The 20,947-nt window shown below is 34.1% G+C and overlaps 1 protein-coding gene across 1 annotated transcript in view; it reads right to left on the bottom strand.

Moving 5' to 3' along the window:
* Nucleotides 1-2,866: 2,866 nt before the first annotated feature.
* The window catches only part of LOC111416019 (uncharacterized), a 66,151-nt gene continuing 48,070 nt past the window's right edge, over nt 2,867-20,947 (bottom strand). Inside the window, exons 3-7 of the mRNA XM_023047948.2 lie at nt 19,672-19,886; nt 15,471-15,572; nt 13,727-13,835; nt 4,129-4,413; nt 2,867-3,694 (exon numbers count right to left, since the gene is read on the bottom strand). Coding sequence (XP_022903716.2) covers nt 3,543-3,694; nt 4,129-4,413; nt 13,727-13,835; nt 15,471-15,572; nt 19,672-19,886 — 863 coding nt within the window. The 3' untranslated portion in view covers nt 2,867-3,542. The remainder of the gene's footprint in view (nt 3,695-4,128; nt 4,414-13,726; nt 13,836-15,470; nt 15,573-19,671; nt 19,887-20,947) is intronic.

Here is a 20,947-nt window from a genome sequence, read left to right on the forward strand (position 1 = left end):
GGATCACTGTCAGTGATTAATGCTCGATACCAGATTATACTGCCTGAACGGCAGTCCTGGATCGAAAACAAAAATTCTATCGTTCAGGCAGATATTTGCATGTTCACAGATGGATCAAACACGCCGGAAGGGGTCGGGGCGTATACTGCTAGACACTTCGGATTAAGCAAGCTTACAGCTTTGGTATGTACTGTATTGTATTCCAGGCGGAAGTATATACTATTAACATGGGTGCTAAAATCCTTCTTGAAAGAGGGGCGAAGAATATGACAGTAGTATTTTTTTCAGACAGTCAAGTTACTGTAAAAGCCACTGTAAAAGAATATTAAACACACTGAGTTGTGATAACAGAGTTTCTCTGATCTGGGTCCCAGATCACTCTGGGATTGTTAGCAATGAACCGGCAGCCAGCACGAGAGGGCAGCGCTAAAGCGTTTGTGGGGCCAGAGCCAGGTGTTGGTATATTATTTGCGATGGCCAAACATAGGATTTGATTGTACGCTGAAGAGAGACTTCGTTTACTGTGGACGAGTTCTCCTGGAATGAGACATGCTAAGGTGTTTATTAAGATTGCAACTTTCAAACCCGGGAATATTTTAGGACTTGCTCGTAGCAGTATTAAAGTTCTAATGGGTGTCTTTACTGGGCACTGCCGATTAAAAACACACCTCAACTTGTTGGGTCTAGCCGACGATGTTGAATGCCGATTATGTGCGGAGAACGAGGAGATGGTTGAGCATGTTTTTTTGCCACTACCCTGCTGTTAATCGTATCAGATTCTCGATTTTTGGGTCGCAGTTTATCTCCCAAAGGATCTGAATGACTTTTTACCGAGCTAGATATTAATTAAGTTCGTTAAGAGCATTGGACTGCACGGTGAAATATGATAACGTTATCTATCGGGTACAATAGATCCTTAGGGTCGCGGTGCAAGGTTGGTTGGTCCGCCTACCCGATATGTAATTTAGTCAGCAATAACCTGTTGTGGAGGATCTTACATTTATTAGTTATTAGATCCATGAATGTTAACACATAGTACTGAGCTCAGGCTGCCTCCTTGTTTCATATCTTTTGCCATACTAAAGTTTTCGGACATACCACTGACTTTTACCTTATTAGATACACTTTTAATTGTTCTTTGTAATTTTTGGTTTAAAAGTAAGTTCACAAAAGATAGATATAGATGCATTCCCATTTCTATTGTTTTATCTGTTAGTGTTCTGATTGTATAGATATTCTTTCCATTACTCACTATCTTTAGGGCTTCTTCTACTTCTTCTATTTTTGTCAATATCTTGTGTCTCCTCCTCTTCATTTCTTCATCTTCCTTTCTTTCTTGATTTTCACGTGGCGTTTGTGTCGTTTTTTACTATTCAAAATTTGTCCGGTATTATTCTTTCCAGGCCAGTAAAATTTCTTTATTTGATATTTTTAGAACGTTACTTTGATTTTAATGTTGCTTTTCTGTTTTCCTTGTTTTTTTTTAATTTCCTGATTATCTCTCATTGATCTTCTATATTTATATTATATAGCCTATTATTGATCTTCTTTTTCGGTGTATTTTCCAGTTTGTTATAGATTTAAGTTTCTATATTTAGTTCCGAATTAAGTTGCCACGCAAGCAATTATCAGAAACAAGCAAAAACTGATAGTTTGTTGATACCTCAGCCTTTGCATAAAGTTTTTGGTCGTCTTTGTAAACTGGAATTATAATTAAAATCTGCCACTGCCATTTTTACCTTATATGCATTCTTATATCTCTTCCTGCCTTTCGTGTCTTGAATCTCTGCTTCTTCACCTTTCTCTATCTTCTTGCCTTAATTTTCGCTTCATAGTATTTGTTTTCCCGTCACTCGTTTATTTTCAATCCTTGTCCACTTCTGAACGTTCTTTCTTCGCCATTGCTTTCCTCATAATCTCAATTAATTTTTCTATGTTCTCCATTCGTTCTACTTTCTCTTGATAATTCTTCAATCTTCCTCTATAGCTTTCCTTTCCAAATAGTCTATTATTTATTTAGCCATTAGTACAATTTACTTCCTTTATTTTACATTTTATCTTTAGATCTTACTGTATGCACTTCCTTCCATTCTTCGCTTCGACTAGCTTCTCCGATTCATACAAATCACATTCATCTCTCTCTTTTCGCCATCTCTCTGGACTTTCATTCGCTTTTTTTGTGATACCGGTTTGTTATTCATTGTTTCATTATTGGTCAATCTCGTGTTTTTAACTCTCCTTTAAACATGGGGTATTTTATGCATCTTATTGTATGATCACTCTAAACACCCATTTCTTTACAATTTGCAAACTATTTTTGCGTCTTTCTATCACACTTCTTAAATTCATAGCACCATCCTACAATTTTCCATTTCAAACGAAGAATTCTTTACCCATCACATCCTACCTCGAGTACTCCCATCACATAGTTAACACTATCTCTGCCTCATCTTTCTTTCTTAAATCGTCTATCGACTTTTACGATATGTGTGTGCTCGGGTTATTCAGTTTTAGATAAAGGTGGTGGAAAATGCGCTTTACATAAGTATTTGTGATATCGTGTTAAACTCCCAACGATGTGAAAGTTATTAGCTTCTTGATGTAAAGGTTTGCCCTCAATGCTAAGTGCTTAAACGGCCTGACTACTTATTCATAGCATATTAATATGTACAGCTTATTAACAAGTGCTTATATTCTCTCAGAACCTTATTTATAAATCATATTTAAACATTACTTTAATACGAATTATGTGTATCTAAGGGATTATAATTAATTTACATGTTACATCAGGTTACAACAATAAAAATGTTTATTTCGTTAACTAATCTAGTTAATTCTAGAAATCGGGTAATATAAAACAAACGACTTGAAGAGCATTAAAAATTTACTTTAAACTTAAATCCAAGAATAATAAAATACAATTTCGTTTTTATCTTTAACGTTAAAATGGTAGAGGAAAGAATGGGTAACATTTGTTACAGAAAAAAATACTATCTTGTTTACAGTACTTATTGTCGAAAGTCCGAGCGTCTTTTTCTCCATTTTTCTACCCTCATTGGCATTCAGTACACGTTTCCCCATCTGCAGTTTTCGCTCGCAAGAAAAAAATATATACATATTAAACGTTGAAAGCGGTTTAAACGTGTGAAACCATCGCTAGTTTCCCAATTTAAATACGAAACGAAAGAAACACCTTACTGAATATTTTAATATGTTTCTTGATAGTGTTTTTAAAGTCGTTTTATATGGAAATATTTAAATGTTTACGTTATATTATTATATAAATTGGGTATAAATTTGCTTAAAATTACTTATTTTCTTAAACATGAAATTATTTAATTCTAAAATCTAAAGATAAATTTGTGGCACCAACTTTGTGATTTCCCATTCAAACCTATCCTTTTAAATTTTTATCAGGTGCTAATCTTTGGTCTCTCTTCGTCTGTATTCAGTTTCGTTGGTTATAACAGCTTTTTTCCTTTGGTCGTGGTTTCGTTGGAAGCAGGACGCGTTCACATTGCGGTCACGTAGCGACATATCCATCACCTGGGGGATACGTGTACGAAAATATTCAGCAGGAGAACTGAAATGGAACTGCGAAACGTCAAGCAACAGCGACAGGAAGACGATGTCGTCGTCGACGTGGTCGTGCTGATGTTTTTGCTGCCGTGCTGCATAGCGGCTGGTTTTTCATCTGAAAAATTTAAAACGGTTGTTCAAGGCAATTTTAAATTTTTTTTTCTTTTTTTGCGGGGAAAACGTTTTATGATAAGCGAAATGAAAAATCAGAAATGAATTTAAAAATAAATATATCTCGATTGGGTAAGTAAATAGAATGGGGTGAAATTGGAATCATTGAATAAACATTTACATCACAAATATATTAATGAATTCACGTATTTGATAGTTTTATCAATTTTAATTATCGCGTTTTCACCAAATAATACTCTTTACAAAATACATTTTGTCGCTATATAATGGAAACAAATTAGTAAATCCTATTTACAAAATATAAATTTTAATTACTAAAATCGATTTATTTTTAATTTTTAAACGAGTGAAATAACCAGAAAATGGGATACACCCATTTTTTAAATCAATATTAATTGCGCAGGTTTCTCCACTTACTTTGTAGAACGTGAACTGTTACGCTTACAGGATGAGTATTTGATGGCATACACGTGTAGTTTCCTGCATGGATACTTTCAGCTTTTGGAATGTAGAGTTCGCTGTCTTGGCGACCATGCCGAATCGCAGCGCCACCTATTAGGTCAAAGTTGATCATTGTTTGTCCATGATACCAAAATATATACTCCGGTTGTTCCGTTGAACGTCGCAGAATGCAGGATAAACGCAGAGAGGACCCTGTTTTAATGATTTTGTCGGGGCCTCCTAAAATTTCTGCGCGCGCCTCTGCAAAAATATTGATTTAGTTTAGAAACAGAACTCCTATTCAAAATATAGGGAGCTTGAGAGTTGAGTAGGAATCTGTAAGGTCGATAAAATAAAATAGGATTAAATTTATCCCTAAATATGATGTAATTAAATCACAAAAACAATTTGTGTAAAAGAAATACCAAAACCATCGTCTATTTAAGGCGGTAATTAATAAAATACGAATTTTATTTGTAAATGCGACATGGAACGTTAGCCAATTGGAGCGTAAATTGCGTTAAAAAACTCGGAATATTTTCGCCTCGTTCGAGTTCGCAATTCGAAATATTGCAAATTCTTTGACCTATTATTTTATTTCATTTTTGCAGCAAACGTTTTCGATGTATGTACAATAAATGACTTTTTGGTCGCAGATCAAACACAGAGAATAAAACATTTAAAAGAATAAAAAATGAAAAGGATAAAATTCCACCATAAAATAATAATTTTTATTTATACCCAAATATTCATGTATTCCTTAAAATGTAAATAAATAATGCTTTGCGTAAATAAACAAATTTCTGATTAATTTGTTTAAAACAATATCAATCAAACACGCGTAAAATAGAATTGTTCTTTTGGGTAGAATTTCAATTCTGGCCATTCCAGCTAATCGGTTGTTGTCATCCGGTATCCAAATTCGCAGAACAAACGCGGTCGCGATGAGAATTATTTACAATCCGGTACAAATATCAATTACTATGCGGACCGCGTCCATCTGAATAATTTCCATCGATCCCGGATCTGTGCTCACCTGACAGAGAATGATGGATCGCAGTAATGGTCGTCTCTGTAACAACTATCAACGCATTCCATTCGAACCATCATCTCATGTACTAACAATATCATTGCAGACAGATATAGGACTCTATTACGTTTTGATTGCGGTTAACTGATTATGAACTAATGACGGAATATCACAGAGCAGAACCTAATGATGTGCATCGATGTATGACCACTAATCGATGATGTGGTAAATGATCTCAAAGTAAACATCAAATTTACAAGACCAATCAATTATCGTATCGTTTGTTACATTATTTAACAGAAATTGAATGACATCAATCGTTTTATAGTTAATCCTCGTTTTCGAAATATATTTCGAATAACATAATTAATATCCACCAGAATTTTACATCATACTAATTAATACTGAAACTTTTTCTAACCTTAGTCTTTCATTAAAAGCTCTTAATTCGTCTTGTTAGACTGTATGGTTTGTTTAGTTTGTCTGGTTTGTCCTCCGTGTTATGTCGTGGGACGTAGATTGCCAACCATCCCGTCTGCCAGGTGGTCTGGTACCTGGAGGTTTGTATATCAAGACAGCCTTGGGCAATCTGTTATTTACATGCTTTTTACGTGATTATGCCACGCTCTTTTCCGATGTCTGCCCCATCTGACGATATTCTGTATCTCGCACTTTTCCCTAATGTCGTCGTTCTTCATTCTATCCATTATTGTTATTTCCAATATGGATCTTAATGTTTTCATCTCACAATCAGCTGTTCTTATTAGGCTCTTGATTTTGTTTGTCTCCTCGCGGACTTCAATCCCGTAGGACATTATCGGGCGGATGCACGTCTTATAATAATAATAAGAATAATGTTTATTAACCCATAGCACCATTATAAACCCCTATAACAAAATACTTAAAAACTAAAATAAAACAAAAATGAAATGCCATGAGTTAAAAAGGACCAAGTCAGCATTCCCAATGGGTCAGCTATTTTTCATTGGCCCTTTTTCTACATTTTGTATATATAAACTTAAACTTCATGACGGCAGACGGAAATAGAAAGACTTCTTGTTACCAAAAACTTAAAACTAATAGCAATTATACATATCAGTAAGACACGCAAGGAGAAGAAACACGAAAAGACAATAAAAGAAAGAAAAAAAACAAAGAAAAGAAAGAAAGAAACGAAAAAGACATAGAAAGAGTGAGAAAAAAAAACGAAAGAGAAAGAGAAAAAGAGATAATTGGTCCATATGTCATCACAATTCTGTTCATTCAACAACTTAGACCTACCTATCACCCTGAAAACCCGCTCAGTTTCCTGCAAGACCGAAAGTGGCACACAAATTAGGCACACAATACGTGAAAGATCTTTTAAAAATTTTCAGTCGATGCTGGGGTATTGTTAACGTATGTCTGTGTCTAATATTATGAATATGTTCGAAATTGAATTTTGTTGTATAAATATGGTGGACATTTGCTAGTCAAAACCTTATGGTAGAGGCAAGCAGAGTGAAGGGCCCGACGACGTGACATATTCAACCAGCCCACCCATTTTAAGGTGTGTGAGATACTCGCATATTTCCTAATGCCATAAATAAAACGTAAGCAGGCATTCTGAACTTTTTGAATTCTTACTTTGTGAATATTATCAATACAAGGGCCATATAATACATCACCGTAATTAAAGATCGAGAGAACCAGGGCGTCACACAAGCGTATTCGCAGTTGCTGTTCCAATAAATGCTTACTATTATTGAGCAATTTTAGCGCTGCATATGCCCGACGGAGTAGACCACCAATGTAAGAGTCAAATCTAAGTTTACTGTCAATAATGATACCCTAATTCCTTGCACTTTCAGCAACCTGCAAAACATCAGAGTCAATTTTCAAGCTCAACCCATCCCTGACTTCGTCCAAAACACCCCGGCTCTCAAAGACCATCACCGATGACTTAGCTGGATTTATCGTTATATATCCTAACTTTGATGTCGATTCTCATGTAATCGTTATACCAAACAATGTGTCTGATATTGCTGCTGCCGTATTAATTTGTGATCTTAGGTCTTTAACAGGATCATTGTAACTGGAAATTTGTACGCCCACGTAGACAAACTGCATGACCTGCTTGATGGTAGTGTTTTCAACGACCAATTTGCACCTTATTGGCTATTACCATGCATTTGGTTTTATCAATAGAGACAAACATGTTCAGTTCTTTGCTCATTTGGTAGAACTTATAACGTTATTTTTGTAGGTCATCTTCTGAGTTAGCTATTATCCCAGCATCGTCAGCATAGCAGACAAATCTTTCAACAAATCTTTTCTCGTCTAGTCATTGTGTAACCAAGGTGCATAGTTCTCACTTCTTTTATAATATTGTCCATTAGGAGATGAATAAGATTAGACTGCGACCGTCAATCTGCCTGCCTCCTCCTGGTGTGGAAATATCCTCAGTTAATTCCTCTCCAGCTTTCACTTTTATTGTATTATCAATGTTTAATTTATGTATTATGTTTATAATATCAGCTGGTGCCCCTCTTTGTTTTATCAGATTATCACCCAATCGTACTCAATCGAAAGCTTTAGTCAAGTCCATAGAGCACATGTGTGCTGGTTTGTTGAACTCAATCGACTTCTCTTTTATTTATTTAATGACACATTCGGCATCAGTTATCGATGTGCCTTTCCTAAAGCCTTGTTGTTCTTCGGCATTTGTTATGATATTTTCTAGCTTATTTTTTTAGTATGTTTGTAAATAGCTTCATAGTGTTCAACAGTATTATGCCGCGATAGTTTTCAGGGTTAGTTTTTGCTCCTTTTTTGAATATGGGAATTATTATGCTTTTGTGTCATTCATTTGGTACTTCAGAGTTTTGCAACACTCTGTTGAATAGATGGATTCATTTTTCTGATAAGACTTTCCCACCATCCCTGAGCAATTCGTTGGGTATTTTATCTGTTCCAGGGGATTTTCTATTTTTTGAGTTTGCCGAGCTTCCTTTTAACATCTTCTACCTGAATAAGGATGTTGGTATTTACTGTTTCATCAATGTCTATAAGTCTTTCCGAGGAGTATAGTTGTTTAAAATATTTTCCTGCATTGTTTAGCCATTAATTATCTTTGGAAATTCTTAGAAATAGTTACAAATTCTTGGATATCCTAGAAAAGCTTAGATTTTTTTTTAAACTTTGAGTCACTCCACATAATCTCGAAGAGTTGGCAAGTAAGTATTTGTATGCTAATATACTTTTGTGTATGTATAAGAATCTATATAATAATCTTACATATGGTTAAGTAAAAGTATTTCATAGATGGAATAGTAAAGCTTTTGTTCTAAATATTGTATACTACCGCATAGAGCAGAAAGTTCGCTATAGATTCAACATTGCCTCGGAGTTTTGTCCATATTAAATAACAAAGTTATGACGCCTATAATGTATACAGATCCCATATCTATAATATATAGGTATAGATCCCTCATGTATAGATGAGCGTCATCTATACATGAGTTTTCATAGTTTTAGAAGAAATAGATTCTCAACTAAATGATCGGTTAATATTGCATGCCATCCGATGCATCGATTCTACATATGGTATAGTTCTCTGCATATCGTATAAGAATGTTATGACGTTTTAAATACGGCAATTATACGAGGTTTTCGTAGTTTCAGGAAAATATGCTTCTGTAATTAAGTGATCAATTAATACTATATATCAGCGCATTGAGCAGAAATCGAAAAATTTCCATTTATTTAGTGATTCTCGTAGTATTAGGCGAAAATGATGATTTTGGAAGTAAGGGATTGATTAATAATGTATGCTACCGCATATAGCAGAAAATTTGTTATCGATTCCATATTATCGCAGTTTTGTCCGTATCATATGAGAAAGCTATGCCGCCGTAAATATTTAAATACTGCGTTATATGAGATTTTCGAAGATTTAAAGGAAATATATTCTTGCGCAGACAAGTAGTCGATTAATATTGCATGCCAGCATACTAAGTTGAAAATTTTCCATCGATTCTATATAAAATCCTAGTTGTTTTCATATGATATAAAAAAGTTATTACGCCGTAAATGTTTAATACGACAATTATATGAGACTTTCGTAGTTTCAGAGGAAAACGATGCTTTTGCAATCAAGTGAGCAATTAATATAGAATTAATATCAAAGCGGAGTTTTCTATCGTTGATTTTACCCTATATCAACCTTTGATTTGAATATTGTGCCTGTAATCCCTCAATAGTAATGCTAGCATCTCTCAATATTCTCTCTCCGTGGTCTTCGTATCCATTAATAACACAGTTTCAAACATCCTTAAACATTGTCTCTGATAACACCTAATAAAATATTTGTGGTCTTGGATATTTCTTAATGCAATTCCTGTTAATTCGCAAAATAGTTGCAAAGATCACGTAACTTTATCTGCGATAATCCTCAATATCTACCCGGACATTCCACATCATTGTCTTTATCTCAACAGCATCTCGCCCAACCTTCTCAAATATTAATGTTAACAGAAACATATGTCAAGAACATCTCTGTCACAATATTATTCCAAATATGCCATAATGTAGTCTATATCGCTCTGCCACACCTCAACATTATCCGGAAAGCCCTTAAAGTCTTCACTTGGCATTATTCTGGATAATACTCAATATCGTCTCTAACAAGTCTCAGCCTAATCTTGGACTGAGAGTCCACCTAACCATCATCTCGGATATCCCCCAATGTAATTCTTAGAACTGATCACACACTTCCAAACGTCGTTCAACAATATCTGTGACAACTGTCAACATCAACCTGAAAATCTTTCGTACATGGCATATCTTGACGTTATTTAACACATTCGTCAATATTATCCCAGGTGCCTTATTAACCTACCATATCGTGAAACAAATTATTGGATATCTCACAATTAAGAATACTTGTATTCATGTGTTAACCTACCATATCGACCAATATTGTCTCTGATATCATTCCACTTCTTCTCGGGTCTGCTTTAACATTATTATCAAAAACTCTTATATATATTATGTATAGTACCTTATCTTTCTTATCATCTTTGATTGTACTCCTAATCAAACTTTTGTTGTGCCTGATAATTCTTACTAACGTCTGAAAGTCGTCTCTGTTGTAGCTTAACATCTTTCGATATGACCGTCAGCATCGTTCTTGCCATCACTCAATATCAGAGCTGATATTTCTCTAATTATCTTTAATATTGTCTCAAATGTCTTTGAAGGTAATTCACTACTTCCTTCATCATCATCTCTAGCAGCACTCATGTTCGTTACCAACATTTATCAGTCAACATCGTCACTGACAACAATTCAATATCATCCTAAAATCTCTAATAGCGCGTTCTCAGAAATCAAATTTAATTGGCCGATTTTAGTTGATCAACAAAAGTAGAATGAAAACCTGTAACAATCGTTCAAATGATGAGTCATCACAAATTAATTTTAAGTTGAACTTTGTCTTGAACGTATGAACTAAGTAGTTAATAATCTAAAAGTGTTATGATGAAATTTTTGGAACTATAATAAGCATGATTGTCCTTTCAACCATATGCCTCTCAAAACAATCTTAAGAGTGCATGCTCCGACCCTTTGGATCACAGATAATATAAAGCTCATGCAAAAGCTGCGAGATAAGGCCTATACCAAGTACCGCAACAACATGTCAGTAACTAAGTGGGAATATTATAAATCTTTGCGTAACTTGGTAAATACATCGATTAACCGGGAACGTATAGCTTATTTTGAATCGCAACTGACATCTACAAGTAATTGTTGGAGAGCTCTACAGAATGCAGGAATGTTTAAAAGAAACTGTGTGCTTCCGCCCCACCTCGGCTCGTTAAATGATATTAATAATCATTTTATTGCCACAATTGGGGAGAGTGGTGGATCAGATAAAGAGCTTATAAATTTTTATAACTCAAACCTTAAGCAGGGTGTATATTGCAGCTTTCGATCAGTAACTGACGACGATGTAGAACGTGCTATGCACAGTATGAAGAGTAATGCGCTTGGATATGATTATCTTAATACTAAATGTATCAAATTACGTTGCGCTCACTTGATACCCTACATTCGCGATATTATAAACTCAAGTATAGCTTCCAGTGTCTTTCCGAAAGCTTGGAAAAAAGCGTTAATCAAGCCGTTGTCCAAAATTAATAAATCATCAGGTCTCAACGATTTGAGACCCATTAGCATCCTGCCTGTGCTTTCAAAAGTTGCTGAACAAATCTTATATGAACAAATGGTGACCTTTGTGGAAGAGAACAACATTTTGCCACAGAATTAATCAGGCTTTAGACGAAGTTATAGTTATACTACTGCACTTATACTCATTATAGACGATGTTGTCCGGGAAACTGACAGGGGTAACGTGACTGTCGTTTGCTTGTTGGATTACTCCAAGGCATTCGATACGGTCGATCATGAGACTCTTCTATCAATCTTAAAGTATTTGGGGTTCAATAATAAGGCAGTATATTTAATGCGTGACTGTGAACGCTCAACAGTCTGATTTTCAGCGTATTGGGTCTGGGGTGCTACAGGGCTCTATACTGTCTCCATTATTTTATGCTTTATATACGTCAAACTGCGATCAATAGATTAAACACTGTAAAGCACATTTCTATGCGGACGACACACAAATATATCATTCCTTTTCGGTTCATGATGTTAAACAGGTATGTGCACATATTAAAGGCGATCTGCATTCCTTATGTGAGTTTTTTTACCGCCATAGACTTGAACTTAATCAAATGAAATCGAATGTGATTGTATTTGGTCCGAAGAAAGAAAAACAGATGGTCTTAAAAGAATTAAGCATTATAGTGAACAATGAAGTCTTGCCAATTCAGAAATCAGTTAAAAATTTGGGCATTGTGATCGATGAGAGTCTGAGGTTCAATGAACACATTAACAAGCGCATTCAGAAAGCAGTTTAAGAATTATCTATAGCAATAGAGATTTTGTGAATCGTAAAACAAAAATTCATCTATGTGAAAGCTTAGTTCTATCCATATTTAACTACGGTGATGCCCTGTATGCCCCGTTTTGTTATACATATTACAAAATAAAATTCAAAAGGTACAGAATGGAGAGTTGTATTAGATTGATATTTGGTTTAAAACGCAGAGATCACGTAAACTGTAAGTTGGCCACTTTGAAATAGTTAGGCATGCAGAGGAGAAGATACACTACACACCTTATGTTTACACTATAAAATAATGACCTTACAAAAACCTTCGTATCTGTCTAAAAAAGTACGTTTTCGTGCGGACGTGCACTCGGTCAATGTTAGATTTAGGGGTAGAGTATCTCCACCAATATTTTATACCGTAAGTTTTAAAAGATGTTTTTCATACCAGATATGCAAAGTAACAAATGAACTTCCTCCTTGTTGTGCATTGGCTGAGTGTGCATCAATAACCATTTTCAAAAGACGCTATGCTGGTTTTTTTTTGGGCAGCAGTGTTCTTGACCCCATTTATGCTTTGTTTTTCTTTTTCTAATTGTGGAGAACCCTTTCGGACATTTTTATTGGAAATTGCGAGGAAATTTTACATGTAAAATTTGTGTAACTTCTTTTGATTTTTTTTATCGCTTCAGTAATTAACTTCTGTTTTTCTCTTTTGTTGTATGGTGAGGTGGAAGATCAGTACATATTAAACCTCATCATAAGTTTGATCATCGTAGATGTTTATTTTAAGTATTTTGTTCTTATATTTGTATTTTTTTTGTATTATTATTATTATTAAAAAGCGGAATGGGAACAGTGCAATTGTAAGTGCGAAAATTATTTTGTGTTACATTCTTTATTCTTTTTACATAATCTATTAATTGTTCATCGTTGTGTATCATGTTCAGTTGCCTGAGTACAGCACCGTATTCGTATCAGTTCGGCATATTCATCACACACATTAGACGCTAATGTTGTGTAGTTGCCATTTTCTAAACAAATAAATATTAGGAAACGAAAATAATTCAACTGCATGCGGAGGAATTGGTAAACTTGACGAAGTAGTGCAAAGAAATAAAAGTAATGCTGATGATGAATTCGACATGTTTGGCAAATACATCGTTGTCTAGCTAAAACAGATGCCTCTTTACAATGCAATTATCTGCCAGGAATAAATTGGAAGTGTAATAAAACAAAAGTGATTGTAGATCTTGTGTCAGTCTCAGTATCATACAATACCATCATCAGGGTTTCCACCTTGTCAATATCAAAACACTACATTACCAACATTTTCACCTTCTCAGTATCATTCATCTCCATTGGCATCGCTTTCAAACAACATGGACGAAGAATATTGATTGTTGTTGGTTTCAAATGAATCTAATATTATTATATAGATTAAAAGGTGTCTTACACTAAGTTTTGTACTATTTTTGTCAGCTGTGGTATATCTATAAATTTCTTTTCAGCTTGTATTTCAACCGGATACCTTGCTTTATAAGTAAGATTTAATAAATAGTCCTCAATAATAAAGACTTCATAAAAAATATGACAATTTTTTATCTTACCAACTAATTGTAGATCAACGAATATACTAGCAGGAGGATGTGAGGTAACTTGACATTCATATAATCCTTCATCGTCTTGACCAACGTATCGAATATGTAAACACCAATCCTAAAAAAAATAAAATAAAAAAATGATTAGAAAAGATTAAATTAAAATCCTATGAAATAAAACTGAAGATTCTAAAGAAGAAAAAAAAATGATGGAAACGTAAAAAATCGGTTCGGGACCCTATTAAACCGTAAACTTTACGATCGCCATTAATCATGACCAGGACCGTAACGGTTTTTTCCAGCAGGTCCTATCAGCGCGCCCTGCATTGTTTCCATTGATAAAGGCTCGCAGAAAAAAAGAAACTGAATAGGGAGTCAAAACTGGCAGCGTGGGTACGAACCTGATTGATAATATCCTTTGCATTCAGTCGAAATGAATAAAAAAGTTTTTTTCATGTCGCCTACCGGGAATTTTAATATCTCGAATCCCGATGGGTTATTGTAATCTCCAGACCTCTCGTTCTGCTCGAGATGTTCGAGTTTGGAATCGAAAATAAGCTTTAGATCTTTTTTTTTCGGTTATTAAAACGCAAACTCGTCATTTTTGCAGAGATAACCGAACTGTTCATATAAAAATATTAGTTATATTAGTTATCACAACAAAGTTACTACTAATAATGAATTATAAAATAGTATAAATTTAGAAAACTCAATTTATGGATATAAGTCACATTTATAAGTTAATAAGCATTTAAGAGCAAGGAAATTCTCTCTAACTTTCATTGCGTTCGCGTATGGAAATTCGCAAAAGTATCAAAGTATTTCCATTCGCATTCATATATGTAAATTCGCACATGTAAATGCTAATAATCTCAAATTGAACTGCAATAAAGTTCTGATCTCGTATACGGGGTTTTATTAAAATTGATCCAGAAGGACATTTGAATCACATCGACTGTTTACATTTGTTCGAAATCGTATTGAAAGTTTTATATAAACCTTACATCAAAAACACTACTTTTATCGTTTTCTTCTTCTCCTTCGTTTCTTAGATCTAAAAATTTTGCAGAAGAAAAGTTTTTGTGGTTTTCCACAAAATTACACAAAAAAAATCACAACTTACTTGAATATTCATGGTATGTCTCTTTGGACGAGAGATAAATGCGTTATACTATGCTATTACGTTTTATGTGATGGAACCGCGCCGCCATAAAAAGACGTTACGGACACCTGTTTCTAAAACGACGTCGACTACGCATAAAAATGTTTGAAAAGAATTCAACGAAAACTTAGTAGATAACGATACCATCGAAAACTTCCACCATTTCGGTGTCTAAACCACTTTAAACTAAATCGTACAATTTTAAATATAATTTATTAATATCATTAAAATATATAATTCTGTACTGGATGAATAATATAGAATATTTGGTTGGGTGTAAAATGCATCTCTTCAAATGTATTCACAAATTGGATGTTTCCAACTAACGGTTAGTTTTAATATTTTATTACGTTTGATTGAAATCCATTAGTAAACACATATACACAAACAGGTTTATACTGTATCTGCAGCTTTTGAACTACTAAATGGATACTGAGATTTTGTATTTTGACAATACCAAACCGTTTTGTGAGGGTGAAATGTTTTTCAATATAAATGTTTTATTTTAAAGTATATTTGATAAAAAATAGCACCAGAGGAAAATAAACGTGTCATAACAATTTAGCAAAATAAATAAAACTATAAACTCACCTTTCCATTTCGACCAATTCTCGTGAAAAATCTATAATCGCTGCTATATGTTAACAATCCAAATGTTAAAAGTTTATAATCTTTCCTACGTTTCCAGGTAACCTAAAATTAAAAAAATAATAACTATTATTTATTAATAAATAAATAAAGATTTTATGATTATGAAAATATGCTTTTTGTATTAAATGATAATATGATTAACTTATGAGCTAAACATTACAGCGCATAAGTTACGTTGAACAATTAACTGCAAGAAGAAATCAAAAAGAAAGGGCTATAGGTATCTAAAGAATGTAAAGCAACTTACATGTAAAGTAACTCAATCAAAGCAAGTATTCCTTCAACACTAGTTTTAACAACATATCTAATGTTTGAATCATAATTACTGCGTTCACGTTCAATTTCCTAATTTGTAAATATAACAATAACGTTTATCATAGAAGTATCAAACAATAACTTCCAACCATTGATATATTTTAAACCATTTGAATTACAAAATTACTAAACAGTATAAAGTTTTAACAAACATTAACACATATAGCGGTTACAGATTACCACATCACTGTTAAAAAAAATTTAGAAATCTATTAAACAGTCGAAACATGTTATTATTAAAGTTGGTCATACATGAAAAACCAAGGGCGATAGAGAAAAATATCTTGAAAATAAATTATTTATAATGAACCACGAAAACATAATCCATCATCAGGTCTAGCTTAGCAATAACCATACACGAGCTAAAAAGTGAAAATCCTCATAATATCAGAATAGACAATTGTTATTGTTAAAATTGATCATACCTTAAAAACCAAGGGCGGCAGTGAAAAATATTGTATATAAATTGTTTACTATAAACCAAGAGAACATAATTGATCATCAGATCTAGCTTAGTTATAACCCTATACGAGAAATAAACTAAAAATTCTCATGTTATCAAAATTGATGATTCTTGTTATTAAAGTCGGCTATAACTCAATAGTCATGGGCGATATCGAAACACATTTTGGAAATAAATTGTTTATAATGAACCAATAAGACATAGCCCACCATCAGATCTAAGTTAGTTATAACTGTGTATATCAGTTAGAAACTGGAAATCTCCATAATATCAAAATTGATTGATGATTTTCATTCTTAAAGTTGGTCTTAACTCAAAAACAAGGGGCGATAAAAAAAGTTTTATAAATAAACTGAACCATGAAAACACAATCCATCATCAGGTCTTGCTTAGTAATAACCATATACGAGATGGAAAGTGGAAATGCCTATATTTGGTGTTATTGTGGGCCATAACTCAACAACCATCAGGCGATAGAAAAAATATTTTGGAAATAAATTGTTTACAATGAATCAAAAAAACACAATCCATCATCCGATCTAGCCTAGTTATTACCTTATATGAGATAGAAAGTGGAAACCCCTATAATATCAAAATTGATGATTTGTTATTACAGGGCAACTGTCATTATAAATAACAAATAACTCAAAAACCAAGGTTAAGAGAGACAACTATTTTGGAAATAAATTGTTCATAATAAACAAAGAAAACATAATGCATGATCATATATAGCTTAGTTATAATCTTATACGAAGTAGAAATTTTAAATCTCCATGATATCAAAATTGATAATTTTATTGTTAATCCTTACATGCAATATTTAAAAAATAAGTACTGATTTTTTTGCTTTATTTATTACAAGATGAAGGATTACTTTGCCAAATGACTGCAATATGCACTAAATACATAAAATATTAAATAGTCGTTTTAGTCTAATATGAAAATTTTTAAAACAAATTTTATTTTTATTTATGTCGGGTCGAGCGATGTTTGACTACTTATGAGTGACTGACTAGTTTTTAGAGCGTAATTTGGTATATTGCAGCTCAGAATTATTAACATGAATTTCTGGTTACAATTTCTTGTTGTTGTTGGAAGACGAGGTTGGCAGTAAAAGAGTCTACAGAGAAGCTGCTGAATATTTCTCTGATTTTTCTAAAAAAATAGGCAAGGAGAACATCTTCTGAACACTTGCCTGTGATTTCTGTAGTTTGCGACCAGTCCATAAAATTTCTGTATTTTTTTTCATACTTTTTTCGCGATTTGGATGGAAGAAGACTTTTGGTAGCTATTTTGGCTGCCTTAACGATTTCTTCTAAAACGACCACATCTCCTTCGTCGTCAACAGAAAATACCTCTGTTATTTACAGTTTTCTAGAGGTTTTCCATTAAATATTTTACTACAAAAACTGAACACGCACTAAATTACTACAAATATAAATAACTATTAAACATTCTGCAACACTACGTTTGTCGCATATCTTGTGTCTGAATTCCCGACAATTAAGATATTTACATCTTATTTTTGTCTTCTTCGGAAGGCCAATGAGAATAATGATCGCTTCTAACATCCTTAGAAGGCAAATGATGGGTTGGAGGTCTTCTTTTTTATTTGTAATTTGCGTTTCCACACTACGCCATTCTGCTTGATTGAGAAGATTATCATGTTGCAATTTTTACTCTTTTGTAAAGTATTCATGCATGTATAACACATAAATCTACGATTTTCCACACATTTCTTGTTGTATTCGAAAATCACAAATGGGCATTCTATCTCAAGTATTTCTTTATGTTGCCGATCAAAACGCTTTATAGTGAACACAGAATGTTTTCCGGAAAATTTTGACAACATAGATATATACTGCGTCTTCTGTGTCTTCTTCAGAATTTTGCTATCTTGAGTATATTTAAAATTTATAAGAGAAACCAAATATACTTGCAAGTTACAAATAGCTTGTAATTATGGGGTTTTCGAGAAAGTACTGGTTTATGTTAATATTTAAATCTTTGTTGAACACATTGTCCAACTATACTAAAATATTGCTCCAGTGCTACAGATAAATATTTTTTATTCAGTGAAGTAGAAGACTAATTTTATGGAACCTGTCATGGTTCGAGTGACTTTGAAGAAGAAGAGTTGAAGACTTTGAAGTCATCAGAGTTGCCATTTTTGTTGAAGTGAAGAAATTGGCGAAGTTTTCCAAAATTATTTACTGACATGGTCGTTCGTATCGGTTGGAATCCCGTTTATCACTTCAATACGAACGTGTATTTACACTAATGACATGTTCAGAATTATACCTATATCTATAGCAGTAAATGAAGACAGTCTTTCTGTTTTTCTTTGCACAGACAATAAATTTGATTCAGAAAAATGTCACCTTCGCTTTCTAATCCTGTAAAATTCGTTCAGTAATCCTGCTGCAAAGTCCTTTGAAAACACATCTTCTGAAATTAAAGCACCTTACGCGTTAAAAAAGGAAACAGTTTATGGAGGTTCCTGTAAATAGGGTGAACAAGCAGATCTGTGTTTGTTTTTACTCTAAGAGAGCAATGCCATTCTACAAAATCTCAGAATGAGAGGCTTTGAAGATAACGGTCGAGCACGGATGGTGTCAAAATCACAGCTTAGTGTGATATAAATAAATGTGTGGTAAATTTTTTGCCTAGCTGGTGTATAGTACTGCATCATAGCCATCCAATTGTCTGCTTTGTATGTGAAGAAGCTAGCATAGAACTCCTTGACAGTCTTGAGTACCACGGCTTTTTAACTATTAGCAATGGATACGTGGAGCGTTAGAAGTGGTTTAGAATTTGCATTTCCGGAGCGTCTCCTAACGTGGTGGCAAATCACTGGAACTTCGTGCCGGATGAAAATTAGTCACACGAGGAGGAACTATATAAAAGTACTTAGTTGATACTTTCCCCACATACTTCCTTCTTTCCAGCAATCTTTACTACTACCCCTATTACTCTATGTTATAGACAGGTTTTAGAGCATGGATTTTTTGTTCCTTATTGGTTGGAACCATCATGGTTCCATTTAATTTCACCTTGCAACGTATACACTTTTAGTTTGACTAGTAAGGTGGTCCACCTTCGAAATGTATTGCATATATTGTACGATGCTGCTTTGAAGGATCAATAAAATAAGAAAAGGAGATCGATAAATTTCTTTGGGTATATTGTGACGATAACCTTTATAACGAAATTCATTTTATACTAGATATTCCTTAAATTGAATTTAGACATTCTAATTATTTGCTTATTCTGAAAAAAACTTATGTTATTAGAAATATATCCCTAATGAATCCTAGAAAACTGATTGTGTTAAAATGTATTTTTTTTTGTTATTTTCCTTACTGTATTATTCCCAATATTAGTAACCTCGCAATGTAGTAAAGCCGTTGTCCTGGTTTGAGCTTGTACAACAGTATAATTCGGGCTCAGGAACAGAATCTGCGATATCCTGTTCGGTTCCAAATCCTGATAGATAGAATTCTGCCCCAATTCACTTCCGTGATGCGTGTTATCCTCGCGTCCAATGGCCCGATCTCCTCGTCCATGTTTATAAATACCTAAAAGAAAAAGAAATGGAAAAAATTCTTTTAAATCCTTTTTTTACCCAGAAATGGTAAAAATAAAAAAAGAGTTAACAAGATCGCAAGGATCACGAACGAATTAATCATGGTCACCGTTCAAACATCGTTAGCGTATTTACATTAGCGAGACCCCGGACTTTGACTTTGTGTTCTGCGGAAGAACTGCGGTGGAAACTCGGCTGTCCAGGGTCGAATCGAAAGGAAAAACCCGCCTTCAGGACCTTCGTCCCCAGCAATAAATCACGGTGCGTTTTCACGACGACGCCCTTCGGGTTACTTAATGAATTGTTTCGGGCTCCGTAATTCGGTTTGGGAAGCTCGACGTTGCCCGCTTATATCGCTGCAGTCGCAAGTTTTAACTAGACGGTTTAAAGTAGTTTCGAGTGCAGAAATTTTAAAGGATAATGAGATATCGTAGAATCGTTGGTTTCGGGAAGCTCTTTACTCTTTCGTCTTTTTACCTCCGAAAGATTTAACGCGAAATGAATATAATTATAAAGCGAGAGACAAAAAAATTTTTAAATTTAATCAAATTCTTTTTACTAAAATGAGCTTAAAAGTTTCTCTAAAAGTTTAATTTGTTTAAAAATGTTGTGAAAAAGTTGTTTTAGAAGTATTAAAAATCGTTGAATAGATGACCTTTTTAATGTTGTCCCATTTTCCGTATTACACATAACACCACCCGGTTTTCAAAGTTAAACTTGGAAAGTTTAGACGTTCGGGCCGATGTCGGCGCGCGCTATAGCGCAAACTATTTCCATAATTTCCGCGGCCTCGGTGCTAGATGGGGCGCCGCCGTTGCGTCAGATAACAACCCTCCGCTCACCCTCCAAAACAGTTTTAGCTACATCTGCCGCATTAGACCGAGCAATTTTAGCAAAGGGCCGTCGACGACGGTTTGTTCTTCTTCGTGCCAAGGCCATAAATCGCAAAGTGCATTAAACACGTCGTCCCTCCGACAACCTTCCTAACTTCTCCACGGGTAGTTTTACTAAATACGTTACGGTTAACCGTAGTCGTTGGGCTTCCGCGAGGGG

The sequence above is a fragment of the Onthophagus taurus genome, chromosome 7, assembly GCF_036711975.1.
Source record: "Onthophagus taurus isolate NC chromosome 7, IU_Otau_3.0, whole genome shotgun sequence".
In the NCBI taxonomy this organism is placed as follows: Eukaryota; Metazoa; Arthropoda; class Insecta; order Coleoptera; family Scarabaeidae; genus Onthophagus; species Onthophagus taurus.